Source organism: Kogia breviceps, chromosome 1, assembly GCF_026419965.1.
Source record: "Kogia breviceps isolate mKogBre1 chromosome 1, mKogBre1 haplotype 1, whole genome shotgun sequence".
NCBI classification, from domain to species: Eukaryota; Metazoa; Chordata; class Mammalia; order Artiodactyla; family Physeteridae; genus Kogia; species Kogia breviceps.
Window position 1 is genome coordinate 18,014,963 of NC_081310.1, and position 15,207 is coordinate 18,030,169.

At 37.0% G+C, this 15,207-nt stretch overlaps 1 protein-coding gene across 2 annotated transcripts in view; it reads left to right on the forward strand.

The window, feature by feature from the left end:
- The window catches only part of IARS2 (isoleucyl-tRNA synthetase 2, mitochondrial), a 79,898-nt gene that overhangs the window by 29,677 nt on the left and 35,014 nt on the right, over positions 1-15,207 (forward strand). The window contains exons 3-10 of one of the 2 annotated variants that reach the window (XM_059039734.2): positions 7,720-7,879; positions 9,467-9,615; positions 9,698-9,747; positions 9,828-9,937; positions 10,025-10,115; positions 10,554-10,669; positions 13,519-13,688; positions 14,432-14,522. In XM_059039734.2, coding sequence (XP_058895717.1) covers positions 7,720-7,879; positions 9,467-9,615; positions 9,698-9,747; positions 9,828-9,937; positions 10,025-10,115; positions 10,554-10,669; positions 13,519-13,688; positions 14,432-14,522 — 937 coding nt within the window. The remainder of the gene's footprint in view (positions 1-7,719; positions 7,880-9,466; positions 9,616-9,697; positions 9,748-9,827; positions 9,938-10,024; positions 10,116-10,553; positions 10,670-13,518; positions 13,689-14,431; positions 14,523-15,207) is intronic. The other variant, XM_067027858.1, reaches the window with a different exon arrangement.

The following is a 15,207-nucleotide window of genomic DNA, read 5'->3' on the forward strand; positions in this document are numbered from 1 at the left end:
TCTGGAATTCCACTTTTGGTCTTTTTAACAAAAGTAACAATTTCTGTCTCTTTATTGGTATTTTCTATTGATATGACATTATTATCATTACCATTTCTCCCTTTATCTCTTTAATCCTCATTTCCTTTAAGTTCTTTACACATTTTTTTTTTTTGGCCATGCCACATGTCTTGTGGGATCTTAGGTCCCCAACCAGGGATCAAAGTCAGGCCTACAGTAGTGAAAGTGCCAAGTCCTAACCACTGACCTGCCAGGGAATTCCCCTTTACACATGTTTATAATGGCAGTCTTGAATTCTTCTCCTGTTAACCTGACATTTGGTTGCTCTCATAGGCAGTTGATGTTGCCTGCTTTTTTTTTCAGTTTATGTGCCATACTTTTGTATTTCTTTGTATGTCTTGTAATTTTTTTTGTTCTTGGAAATTAGGCATTCTAGTAATATATTATAATAAGTCTGTATATTGGTCTTTCTGACACTGCCTGCTTTCTGCCCTGGCTTTTCATTGTAATTTGCTTGTTTATATGTTTGGTGGCTGGCAGGATTATTTTCATGAAATCTGGTCCCACACCATCCCATTTTTCTCTGGTGTTAAGCCTCTGATGTTGTTTCCCCGGGAGAAGCAGCTTTGGGTATGCTCAGTCACCCTGAGAGGATACTGGTCTTGGCAGGGCTCCCATCCTCTTTCCCTGCCAACACCCATCTATTTTGTTCTGAAATTTTCCAGCTCTTGGCTCTGTTGTTTTCAGCAGTGTCCTTGGGCATAAACTGTTTTGTATAATTCAGTCAAATTTGGGGTCCTTTGAAGTATTGGTTCCTGAGGTCAGTCTTTGATTCTTGTTCTGATCCCAGGAGGACTCCTCCCAGCCGTCTTCTCTCCTGCAAATGAGCTGGCCTAGAGTTCAGCTCTGTCATCTTGAATCTATGAACCTTTTCCCAGTTGCCTTTCACCACAGCCTCTACTCTTGTTCACAGCCCTCTTAGGCCTGAACCTCTCCTTGCTCTGTTGCTGGGAGGAGAGTAAGAGCTATTTGTTTTACTGCCCGCTTCTCCTTCCCCCAGGCAGAACCTGCCAGGCAGCGCTCTGGAACTGGGAGTGGGGGAAACTACACTTCTTTGTGAGAGACACCCCGACTTTTGGAGCTGAGCACCCATGGGCAGGGTCAGTAGCCTGAGATCTTCTTGAACTGCTTTTCCTGGTGTGGAACCACCATTTCATGAGCCCAGACAAGGGTGATTAGAGCTCCAGTATTCCCAGCAGACTCTCACACACGGTATAAAGTTTCTGTTCCATGAGTGGGGTCTTAGAAGTAGAGAATCTCGACCTTGTGGAACAGGATCATAAATGCTGACCCCCTGCTCTCCCCAGGGAGCCCTGTGTCCTTGGCTGCACGGTCTGGAGTGGAGTGGGCCTCACAGAGCTGGCAGGCTGGAGGGAGGGAGTGGTCTTGGTTCTCACTTTTCTTGCCAAACTTTCATGGCATTTTTCTTGTTTAGATATTTCTTCCTTTGCTATATGCCCTTAGGACCATTTCCAGAAGCTTTATTTATTTTTAAATATAAATTTACTTATTTATTTATTTATGTCTGGGTTGGGTCTTGGTTGCAGCGAGCAGGGGCTACTCTTCATTGGGGTGCACGGACTTCTCGTTGCTGTGGCTTTTCTTGTTGCGGAGCATGGGCTGCAGGTGCATGGGCTTCGGTAGTTGTGGCACATGGGCTCGGTAGTTGTGGCTCACAGGCTGTAGATCGCAGGCTCAGTAGTTGTGGTGCACGGGATTAGTTGCTCCGTGGCATGTGGGATCTTCCCAGACCAGGGCTTGAACCTGTGTCCCCTGCATTGGCAGGGGGATTCTTAACCACTGTGCCACCAGGGAAGTCCCTCCAGAAGCTTTAAATGATTAGGGTTTTAAATTATTTTCACCAGTTTTCCTGGTAATTCCATCCATGTAGTTTTTTTACACTGTCATGCCTGGAGTCAAATTCTGTTGCTTTGATTTTTCTTTTATTTTTCTGTTCTTAATTTCATCAATTTCTGGGGTTTTTTTTTATTGTTTCCTTGCTTCTGCCTGCATTGGGCTCATTTGTTTTTCTTTTTCTAGTTCTTGAGGTAAGATTTTATATTATTGATCACACTTTTATTCTTTTCTAATGTATGTATTTTATGGCTATAAATTTGTGTGTCATCACTCCTGTAGCTTGTGTCCCACAGATTTTGTCATGTTGAATTTACAGTTTGATTCATTTCATCGTATTTTTAAAATTTTCTTTGAGAGTTCTTTGATCCATGGATTATTTAGAAGCATGTTATCCCTTTATATCTTTTTTCCTTCCCTTGCTTTTAGCTTGGTTTACATATTTCCTCTGCACGTATTTTGGTCCATATAAGACAGTGTTTGACAGTTATTTTTTCAACTGTGAAACATAATTTAGATGACTTGAGGAAATGGAACGTTTATTATATTTACCCATATTTTTGTTTACCATACTTTTTCTTCCTTCTTGATGTTTCAGCATCTCTGCTTTATTGTTTTTTTCTGTTTAGACAGTTTTCTTTAGCCATTGCTTAGGATGGGTCTGCTGGTCACATAGCCTTTTACTTTTCCTTCATCTGATAGTGTCTTGATTTCTTTCCATTCTTGAAGTACACTTTCACTGTATATAGCTTTCTGGATTGACAGTTTTTTCTTAGAACTTGAAAAATATTGTTCCACTTCTTTTTGGCTTCCATGTTTTTTATTGAAAACTTTGCTGTCTTTTAAATTATTTTTCCCCTAATAAACAACATGTCATTTTTCTCCAGCTGCTTTCAAGACATTTTTATTTTCAAAAGTTTAATGATTATGTGTCTTGACATGGATTTCTTTGGATTTTTCCTCTGGATTTTGTTAAGCTTCTTGAATTTATAAGTTTATGTCTCATGGCAGTTTGGGGAGTTTTCAGCCATTATTTTTTTGTGTACTTTTTTAGCTCTGAAAAAGTCTCCTTTCAGGGCAGCAGTGGCACCAAAGTTAGATATTTTGTTATAGTCCCACAGCTCCGTGATATTTTTTTTCTGTCCTTTTTCTCTCTTCTTTTTATTTTTTTTTATTTATTTTTTATTTTTTTATTTTTTTTAATGTATATATTTATTTATTATTTTTGGCTGCATTGGGTCCTTGTTACTGCATGTGGGCTTTCTCTAGTTGTGGCCAGCAGGGGCTACTCTTTGTTGTGGTGCATGGGCTCTAGGCACGCAGGCTTCAGTAGTTGTGGCACGCAGGCTCAGTAGTTGTGGCTCGCGGGCTCTAGAGCGCAGGTTCAGTAGTTGTGGCGCACGGGCTTAGTTGCTCCGCGGCATGTGGGATCTTCCCGGGTGAGGGCTCGAACCCGTGTCCCCTGCATTGGCAGGCAGATTCTTAACCACTGCACCACTAGGGAAGTTCCTCTCTCTTCTTTTTAGATTGGGTCGTCTATTGTTCTGACTTCAAGGTTAGTGGTTCTTCCCTTTTTCCCCTCCATTCTGTAGTTGAGCCCATCTACGGAACTTTTTATTTCACTTACTGCACTTTTCTCTTTTAAAATTTGCATTTGATAGCTCAATAAAATTGAGATATCAAATATAAGAAAAAACATTTTCCATTTACTTTTTCTTGGATATCTACTGACTTTGCTGAGGCTTTCTCTTTTTTCATATTTTTCAGGTGTGTTCACAGTTGGTCATTTAAGCATTTTTATATGGTTACTTTAAAGTCTTTTTCAGGTTATTCTAACATTTCTCTCATCTCAGTCTTGGTTATCTAGTGACTGTCTTTTTTTATTCAGTTTCAGATCTTCCTGGTTTGGGGTATGAGTGAATTTTTGTTGAAACCTTGGCATTTTCTGTATTGTGAGATTTGGCATCTTATTTAAAACTTTCTGTTTTAGGTAGTTTTCACTGATACCTCTCTGGCAAAGGAAGGGCGTCACTTACAGAAAGAAATTTTTAAATGTTCTTAATGGCTAAAAAGTAAATCTGGAAAGTAAATGAGTTTAAATAGTCAAGAAAATTTAGAGGAAGACTGAGCACTGAATTGCTCTATCTGATAGGAATATCCTGCAGTATTATCTGATCAGTAAGACAATAAGACAAAACAGGTGTCTGGACTAATCTTTAGTCTAATATATTGTTATTTACCACACAGAAGCTTTAATAGGTATTATCTTTGCTTTAAAGTTGTTGCTTTTAAGTCATTTCTTCTGTTTTAAATTATTTAAGGCTGACTTTTCCATTCTTCCTCTGGAACTTTCTGCTGCATATGTTAAGTGAAGACACCTTAAATTAATTTGAGAAAGATAACCTAGTGTCTTGTTTTTAATACACTCAGTGAGACTGTATGTTATAATAAAAGTCCAAAATAAAACTCTACTGTTCCAGATTCTTTTGGTTCCTAGGAATAGAAAAGCCAACTCTATCTGGATTAATCAAAAAAGGGAATTTATTGACTGTTTTAATGGTAGGTTTAGCTCCTTGCATGGCTGCACCCAGGGACTCGGGTAATATGAGGGGTTGGTTTCTCTCTCACTTTTAGGCAGCCTTTCCCCCTTTTGATGTGTGTACCCTCACCCTCACCCCCGCCCCTCATTTCCCACCATTTTCAGGCTTACATTCTTCCATCCTTTCTTTCCTAACAGTTCTTACACAAGTCCTGTAATTGAATCTACTTGGCCTGTTTTGGGTCACAAGTGTATCCCCGAAGTAATCAGTTTGGACTTGGGGATAAAATATGTTGATGGCTGCAGTGGATCATGTGTTCACCCTTAGAGCTGGAATGGAGGGCAGTAGCCTCCACATGGCTTAAGGATTGAGGAGTAATTCTCTGAAAAACTGAGGCACCCCACAAAACTGTCTCTTCTGTGCCCAGTTGGAGGCTCTGTCCAAGACCATGAGCACTTTGGAACTAGAGGAGGAACAGTTCTTATTCTTCCTCAGACAGTGCCATGTATAGTTTTGCTTGTTTTTCTCTGCTTGGGATACATCCCGGATGTTCAGATTGCTCCCTTCCTCATTTCCTTCATATCTCTGTTCAGATGTCGTCTCTTCAGGTTTACTGATGTCCCTGTAAAGTAGTGCCACCCCCCCCCCACACGCCTCTTTCAAACCCTTTACCATGCTTTTGACGTCATAGTGAGTGAATATGTTTATCTTCTGTCTAACTCCATCTGAAGAAGGACCTTGTTTCTCCTGTTAACTGCCAGACTCTAGGTTCCTAGGGCAGTGCTTGGCACATTGCAGGCGTTCAAATATTTGTCTGTGAAACAAAGGAGTACATGAGTATTGTGATAGGAAAATGAAAAACAAAAGGAGAAATGAGGGCAGAGAGGACTGTCATGACCAAAAGAGACAAATGGCTCTTAAAGGTATGGAGGAACTTATTTGGAGAGGAGGAGGGTAATGTTTGATACTGAGCAATTAGGAGAACATTCCTGTTGCATCCCTGCTGTTTCTTTTACTAGAGGCTTCTAATAAAGGCTTCTGTCTTTCCTTATTAGGGACATTGTTAATTATTAGCTCATGAGTAAATTAAAATTTTAGTTAAATAATTAAAAGTAGCTTAAATGATGCCTTTCTGTTAACATGATGGATAGCAGCACTGTAAAGTAGAAATGTTGCAAGCTACAAATGTGAGCCACATAGGTAAGTTAAACTTTTTTAGTTGCCACATAAAAATATTTCAAAAGAAATAGATGAAATTAATCTTAATATTATGTTTAACTCAACATATCTGAGCCGTCATTTTCACATATAGCCATTGTAAATTTTGTTGGAAATATTTCTCATTCTTTTGGGGGGTATTAAGTATTAGAAATCTGGTATATATTTTATATTTACAGTACATCTCAATTTAGACTAGCCAATTTGATGCTCATTAGCTGCTGGTGGCTAGTGACTACTGTATAAGACATCACAGTCTAGAACATATATGCATGCATTCCTTTATTCAATAAGTACTTTAGAATAGTTCCAGATACCATTCTAAATGCTTGGAGTTTACAGATGAAGAAGACAGATGGAATCTCTGGTTTCAGAGAGTTTATATTTTCTCATATAGGGAGAAGGGAGAGATAATTAAATAAATAGAATAACTGTGAATAGGGATAAGTGGGAAGGATGTTATTTATATTGATTGATTTAAGTAATATACATAACATAAAGTGTACATATCTTAAGTATATATCAGTAGATGAATGTTTATGCAGTATGACTACCACCCAGATCACAAGGCCCCCCTGCCCTTTGGTAAGAAGTTTGAAAGACGTTTATGTGGAAGAAGGGGTGGGTGGGAAGAATGTGTATTATCTTTTCCACTTTTGAGAGACACGGAAAGGAAGAAATATTTTTCCGGACTACTGCACTATTCAGTTTTGGGAAGAAGGAGTTAAGCTTGGAGCCAAATCTGTCCTTTGTCTTTGAGCTCCGCGCCCCACCCACCCACCCCCGCTTTTTTTTTTTTTTTTTTTAATGTGGACCAATTTTAAAGTCTTTATTGAATTTGTTACAATATTGCTTCTGTTTTATGTTTTGGTTTCTTGGCCACGAGGCATGTGGGATCTTAGCTCCCAGACCAGGGATCAAACCTACACGCCCTGCAATGGATGGCGAAGTCCTAACCACTGGACCACCAGGGAAGTCCCTGAACCCCCATTTTTTAGTGGTAATATAGTTTTTAAAAGACTCTGCTGCCCCCTACTATCTAAAATGAGCTGAGAAACAGTTCTAGAACTATACTTAGTGAAGAGGTCTATTGTTTTATTTAAGGTTTCAGTAATAACAAAGTTAACCATGGACTTCGCTGGCGGTCCAGTGGTTAAGATTCTGTGCTTCCACTGTAGGGGGTGCAGGTTTGATCCCTGATCAGGGAAGTTCCACATTCTGTGTGAGGTGCAGCCATAAAAAAAAAAAAAAAGTTAACCATGATATTTCATATTCTGAGTACATTATAAATTCTGCATTGATTCTATAGTATTTATTAACTAAATATACATAATATTGGATTATTCACATTAATAATTTTTTTCATAAGAGTAAAGCAAATTTGTAGTTTGTACTCTGATATTTAGAAAGTTCAAATTATTACCTTTTTAAAATAAATAAATTATTTATTTATGGCTGCATTGGGTCTTCATTGCTGCACGTGGGCTTTCTCTAGTTGTGGCGAGTGGGGGCTACTCTGCATTGCAGTGTGAAGGCTTCTCATTGCAGTGGCTTCTCTTGTTTGAGAGCATGGGCTCTAGGCGCGCGGGCTTCAGTAGTTGTGGCACACGGGCTTAGTTGCTCTGCGGCATGTGGGATCTTCCCGGACTAGGGCTCGAACCCGGGTCCCCTGCATTGGTAGGTGGATTCTTAACCACTGCACCACGAGGGAAGCCCTCAGACTATTTCTTAAAAAGGTAGTATGGTTTGCAAATTTGCATACTCCAACTTTACAAACAAATTAGTAAAGGTGGATGTCATGTTTTTCACTTTAGAATCTCTTATAATTCAACTTCCTTCTGGGGGAGTTAATGGCATTTTAAAAATCAGGTATTTGTTACTTTTGTGTTTATGTAGAACTTGAGGGAGTTGGTAGATTTAATAGGTAATTCTATATAAATCTTATTAAAATTAGGTTTTCTTAGTGTTTTAAAATAATATTACGAGAATATAAATTGTAGGCTACATGCTTTATGTATGAATGATGATTATCGTTTTACCTTTGCAGATTTTGAAAGATATAGCCAACAGATACCATATGATGAGAGGTTCCAAAATACATTTTGTGCCAGGCTGGGATTGTCATGGGTTACCCATTGAAATAAAGGTATTATCAGAACTTGGTGGAAAAGCTCAGAATCTTTCAGCTATGGAAATAAGAGAGAAAGGTAAATAATCTCTATTTCTGTTTAAAATGGTATTTGTAAACACTGCTTCCTTGTAAAAGGGCTTTATCAAAGACACCTGTTGTTTTTTGGTTTTTGCTATTGTTTTTCGCTTATAACGAGATCTGTTGGAAACCACTTTGTGTCAAAGAAAATTAAGATTTTGTGTAATTGACTTTTATGAGATTTTATGTTCAGAAATGAAGGAAAGATTTGTGAACACATCCAAGTACATTTTTCAGTTCTTTAGTCTTCACATTTTGTTGAAATGATTTGGGTCAAGGTTTTTATTTACTTTCTTGGCTAGGACTTGACCTATTTTAGGTGCTAAACCAAAAGTAAATTTTAAATTAAAAATTTTTTTTTAAGATCTCTTTTTTGATCCTTTCCTTCCATAGAATGTGTCAGGGAGGACTCTTCTATCCTTTTTCTTTTTTAAAAAAATTAATTAATTTTTTTGGCTGAGTTGGGTCTTCGTTGCTACACACGGGCTTTCTCTAGTTGCGGTGAGCGGGGCCTTCTCTTCATTGTGGTGCACGGGTTTCTCATTGCGGTGGCTTTTCTTGTTGTGGAGCACGGGCTCTAGGTGCACAGGCTTCAGTAGTTGTGACACAGGGGTCAGTAGTTGTGGCTCATGGACTCTAGAGCGCAGGCTCAGTGGTTGTGGTGCATGGGCTTAGTTGCTCTGCAGCATGTGGGGTCTTCCTGGACCAGGGATCGAACCCGTGTCCCCTGCATTGGCAGACGGATTCTTAACCACTGTGCCACCAGGGAAAGTCCCCCTTCTGTTCTTATATATTAAACTTTTTTTTAAAAAAATTTTTTAAGGGCTCCTCAGTGTTTATTTATTTATTTTGGGATCTTTGCTGCTGTGTGCGGGCTTTCTCTAGTTGCGGTGAGTGGGGGCTACTCTTTGTTGTGGTGCATGGGCTTCTTATTGTGGCAGCTTCTCTTGTTGCAGGGCACGGGCTCTAGGCACGTGGGTTTCAGTATCTCAGGCTCAGTAGTTGTGGCTCGCGGGCTGTAGAACGCAGGCTCAGTAGTTGTGGCGCACGGGCTTAGTTGCTTCATGGCATGTGGGATCTTCCTGGAACAGGGCTCGAACCCATGTCCCCTGCATTGGCAGGGGGATTCTTAACCACTGTGCCACCAGGGAAGTCCCTAAACTATTTTATAATTGGATATGATTGTGAAGATTTCATATTTCCTTATGAAAGAGTATTATTGGTTGTACTGATTAATTTTTTTTGTGTGTATATATAATGAAATAAGAATTATTCTCTGACCTTTTCTTAAACTAAGAAATGTGAAGAATAACTTTTCCAGTTTATTTTTTCTAAAAGTAAGGTCATTTTATGATCTCTCAATAATAGAGGAGATGGTAACAAAGTTTTAACTTTTGAAATTTTAGTTAATTTTAGAATTTGTTGTAGGTATCTTCTGAACACTTTTTCAGATAATTTTCCTATTAAAAATTTGTATAGTCTAAATTGTGTACAGTACCTACATTTAGAGAGATACATGCTAAAGTGTGTTTAAGAATTTGAATTAATTTGTTTCAAAAGCTTTTTGTTTCTTTATTGTTTTTAGCTAGATCTTTTGCCAAAGCAGCAATTGAGAAACAGAAATCGTCATTTATTCGTTGGGGAATAATGGCAGATTGGAATAATTGCTACTATACATTTGATGGAAGATATGAAGCTAGACAGTTGAGAATTTTCTACGAAATGTATGATAAGGTAATAAAAGTTTTTTTTTCTTTGAGTATGTTAAAATATGTGTTACAGAATTCCAGCTTTCATTTTCCTTTGTCTTTTATAGGGCTTGATTTATCGATCTTATAAACCTGTGTTTTGGTCTCCCTCATCAAGGTATTTATGTCTTTTTGGTATTAAAGGGGAGAATTTTGTGAGGGTTCCAGATATTTATGTTTAATATTTTTAAACCTTAGGACTGCATTGGCTGAAGCAGAACTTGAATATAATCCAGAGCATGTCAGTTGCTCAGTATATGTAAAATTTCCTCTCTTGAAACCTCCTCCTAAGTTGGCATCTCTTATAGGTAAGATTTATCTGTTGCTTGAGTTTATTAAACTTATGGAATTATAACATTTGATTTGCTAGCATATTTGAAATTTTATTTTCACAGATGGTTCGTCTCCTGTTAGTTTCTTAGTCTGGACCACCCAGCCTTGGACAATTCCAGCCAATCAGGCTGTTTGTTATATGCCAGAATCAAAGTAGGTATATTATTGCAATTTTTGTTATATCCACAAATAGGATCAGTTCCATTTTTAGCATTATTGTGGTCTTATTTAATCCTTATTATCCTTTTAAAATTAGTGCATTATAACTTAGTACATATAGATTTAGTTCATATAGATTTTATTAAGCTTTAGTTCATACAGATTAAAGATTTTAAGCTTTAGTTCATATAGATGAAAGATTATAAGCTTTAGTTCATATAGATTTTATTAAGCTTTAGAGGATTCTACGTAAGACCTTATTTCTGCCTTTTTTGGAAAAGAAAACAGAAATGTAAGGAATGAAGTCCCTTGAAGATAGTACTTTTTTGATCTTAAAGTTAGTTTTTCTAAAATGATGTAAAACATTTAAAATATTATCTGTGGTTTTCATTTTTTCATTATTAGTAATTTACTCCTAAAATTTTATTTTAGGTATGCTGTCGTGAAGTGTTCCAAATCTGGGGACTTCTACTTTTTGGCTGCAGATAAAATAACCTCTGTTGCTTCTACTTTGGAAACAACATTTGAGGTTATTTCAACATTTTCAGGTGAGGATTTACAGGTATTCTGACCATCAGAGTCATCAAAATATTGGGTTGATCTGAGTTCAGTATCTTGCTGAAGATTGCTCAGTGTGAATCAAAACAGATACGGCCTCTACCTTCCTAGAATATATTTTACATTGATTAAACTGAAGGAGAATATGCATTGAACATGATAGGAGTATAGAAAATGTGAACATTGACAGAGGCACAATAGATTAAAAAAACATTTTTGGCAAATAGCCAGTGGAAAATTAGACAGATGCCCTTTGTACAACATACAATGCACAAATTTCCCTCTAAAATTTTATTCAAAATTAAATTACTGAAAAATTATTTTTATCTGATTTGATCAAGGAGCAAGGAAGGAAGTAAGTATATTTATTTTGGGGGTATATGATTTTAATAAGGAAATTGAATAAATTCTGAAAGTTATTCCCAAGATAGCATTTCTATCAAAAGGATCCTTAGTAAGCTATAATTTGGGACTTCTGAAGTAGTGGCTGATTTTGAAATATAACTGTGGATGAAAGAATGCTCAACATCATTAATCATTAGAGAAATGCAAATCAAAACTACAATGAGATATCATCTCACACTAGTCAGAATGGCCATATCATCAAAAAAATCTACAAACGATAAATGCTCGAGAGGGTGTGGAGAAAAGGGAACAGTCTTGCATTGCTGGTTGGAATGTAAATTGATACAGCCACTATGGAGAACAGTATGAGGTTCCTTAAAAAACTACAAATAGAACTACCATATGACCCAGCAATCCCACTACTGGACATACACCCTGAGAAAACCATAATTCAAAAAGAGTCATGTACCAAAATGTTCATTGCAGCTCTATTTACTATAGCCATGACATGGAAGCAACCTAAGTATCCATCAACAGATGAATGGATAAAGAAGATATGGCTCATATATACAATGGAATATTACTCAGCCATAAAAAGAAGCAAAATTGAGTTATTTGTAGTGAGGTGGATGGACCTAGAGTCTGTCACACAGAGTGAAGCAAGTCAGAAAGAGAAAAACAAATACCGTATGTTAACACATATATACGGAATCTAAGAAAAAAAAAAGGTCATGAAGAACCTAGGGGCAAGATGGGAATAAAGACAGAGACTTACTAGAGAATGGACTTGAGGATATGGGGAGGGGGAAGGGTAAGCTGGGATGAAGTGAGAGAGTGGCATGGACATATATACACTACCAAACGTAAAATACATAGCTAGTGGGAAGCAGCGGCATAGCACAGGGAGATCAGCTCAGTCAGTGCTTTGTGACCACCTAGAGAGGTGGGATGGGGAGGGTGGGTGGGAGGGAGACGCAAGAGGGAAGAGATATGGGAACATATGTATACGTATAACTGATTCACTTTGTTGTAAAGCAGAAACTAACACACCATTGTAAAGCAATTATACTCCAATAAAGATGTTAAAAAAAAAAAGAAAACTATGGAAATCTAGGGAAGTTTAAAATTACCTTTGATCCTTAGGGATGATATATCTTTGAGTTTCTTACAAAAGGAAAAAAAAATCACAAGACTAGATAATCAAAAATGGAAAGATTGCCTAGCAAAGTAAGGAAGGCCTCAAAATGTTTAGATATAAGCCAGTTAGAGGTTTAAACAAACTTAACAAAAATCAAAAGGTTTTTAATGTCAAAGGCATGAAAGAAGCTCCAAAGTGTTTAATATTTAATACCATTTGGACCTTGTTGGTGCATTAGGTAACTTAGAGGCTCCAGTATATTCTTTACTCCATACCCCTCTCTCACCTCTTTTTTTAAAAAATTTATATGTAATTGATATATAAGATTATATTAGTTTCAGGCATTCAAAATGATGATTCAATATTTGTGTATATTATGAAATGATCACCATATGAAGTCTAGTTAACATCCATCATCACACATAGTTGCAATTTTTTTTTTCTTGTGATGAGAACTTTTAAGATCTAATCCCTTAGTAACTTTCAAATATACAGCACAGTATTATTAATCACAGCCCACCTCTTTTTTAAGTGCAAAAGGTATTAATGGACTTCTTTGATATGTTAGATGTTGTTACAGAAGTTGAGTGGCATTCTCAAAAGGTTTTTGAAAGTATTAAGGTTACATTTAAAGGTCATTTTTCTAGACTGCATTATTGTTTCAAATTATTACTTTGTGAAAAATTAATTGATTGCCATTTTTAGCCACCATGTTTCAGAGGAATATATATACTTCTCATTCCTGGCCTATATATTCTTGTTTTCTGATTTGTAAATTGGGGATAATGTTAGCTGCTTTGTAGTATTATAAAGATGAGGTAAGAATTTATGTTGCGTCTAGTACACGTGGGTGCCCAGTAACTGTCAGGTATTATTTATCATCTCTTACCTTTTTAGGGTAACATTATGAAAAGCTATGAGTTCCCGCAGAAATAGTATTAGAACCTACTAGTCATTGACCTGTTGATCTAGAATTTTTTTGTCCTCTAGTCTAAAAGGTACATAACTGCACATAAATTAGAGGAGTTTGTTTGGATTCATTTGATTATCTATTTGTTATAATAATTGCTAATATTTTAAAGCATTTACAGTGTGGCAAGTATTGTGATAAGTACCCCAAATGCTTAACGTGCATTAACCCAGTTTATGTTCACAGCAGACCTCTGAGGTAGGAAGCATAATTGTTCACATTTTAGATTCCTGAAGGTCACGGAACAAGTAAAAGGGAAAGCGAGAATTTGAGCCCAGTCTTCTCCCAGATTCTGCTTTTTTCACCTGATGTCAATTGCTATTCTTAAAGAGGTAGAAGAATTGCTATATAAAATAATTCTTAATTGTGGCTTTCTTTCCCCACAGGTGCTGACTTGGAAAATGGTACTTGTGCTCATCCTTTCCTTTCTGAGAAGGTGTCTCCTCTTTTACCTGCCAATCATGTGACCATGACAAAAGGAACAGGGTTGGTTCACACAGCCCCAGCTCATGGTATGGAAGATTACAGTGTAGCTTCTCAACATAACTTGTCCATGGTACTGCTCCTCTTTTTTCCTTTTAAATTATTGCTTTTGTAGAATTAAAGCGATAAGCCCTAACTAATGTCTTTACTTTTGATAATAAACAGTAATTTTTGTCGTCATAGTTAAGTTGTGAAATGCTTCTGTGCAGTAAGCCTCCAAAGCCTCATTAACTCATACTAATTGAGAACGATTTCCCAGAATTAACACAAAATTGTCACAGAGTTAGAATTGAAGAATACATAGTAAAAGGGGGCATTTTTTTAATCCAAGTATTAATTCACATAGACAAATTACTTTCAGTCCCTGAAAAATGGCAAGTGGGTTTTACTGAATAGTTGAAAAGAGCCGGTTTTTGCGTTTTTTTTCAGACTAAACAGTCTTCTCTAAATTTATTTGACACACGTCAGTTACTTAGCAAGTTTTTCCATTTAGCTAAAGGCAAGTCTCAAAGTTGTCACAATGTATGTACACTGCCATAGATCTGTAAATTAATAGAGGTTTTTAGTATATTTTGTTAACTTTTTGTAGTTAAACTTTAGGTGTATGTTTAAATAATACATTTTCCCTTTGGTGATTTAAATGTGTTGTAAATTCACAAATTCTGATTGACTTAATAAGAAGTACCCAAATTTTCAGTGTAGTGAAAGACTAGACTATAACGAGATGTTTTATATAGTATACTGCTTTGCTAGATATTGTCGTAAGATGAAATGTCTTGATACTTTATTTTAATTGTTCAAAATGACTCTTTGTAGGATTGTTTAGTGAATGAAGATGGAGTTTTCACAGATGCTGCAGGTCCTGAACTGCAAAACAAAGCTGTTCTTGAAGAGGGAACAGATGCGGGTGAGTACTGTGTATCTTGGTATCATAAATATGTATTTTCTGAAAAGCAGCCAGAAGTAACCTTTGCTGACATTTCTCTCATTTTGTACTTTCAACAGAAACAAAAAGCTAAAATTATATTTTATTTTGCCACATGGTGTAAAATGGAGTTTAGCACTTTTTCATCTTTTGCTTTGAGTTGCTCTGCTTGTTTAAGCAAATCAAGGCAGTCAACAGAGTGATGTTACTTTAGGGCTATAGAGATAGTCATCAGCAGTGTTAGTTTTGTGGAAGGATGAAATCAACCTTGGGACTAGATGCTGGCTGTGAATCAGACACTCGCACTCCGTTTGTAACCCTTATATCACTGATATGTATAGGATAGTTGATGTATGAACAGTTTTAGGGGTCCTCCAGTCTTGAGTTGTCTTTCTGCCTTTCTATACATACGGATCCAAGGACCAGGTACTATGAAAACCTTTCTTTGCCCGCACTAAGACTAAGGCTAATTAGATCTGGTATATTAATTTTCTAGGGCTCCTGTCACAAATTACCATAAATTTGGTGGCTTAAAACAACAGAAACTTATTCTCTCACAGTCTGGAGGCAAGAAGTCTGAGATCAAGGTGTTGGCCAGTCTCTGCTCCCTCTGAAAGCTCTATGGAAACGTTCATGTTTGCCTCTTCCTAGCTTCTGGTGGCTCCTG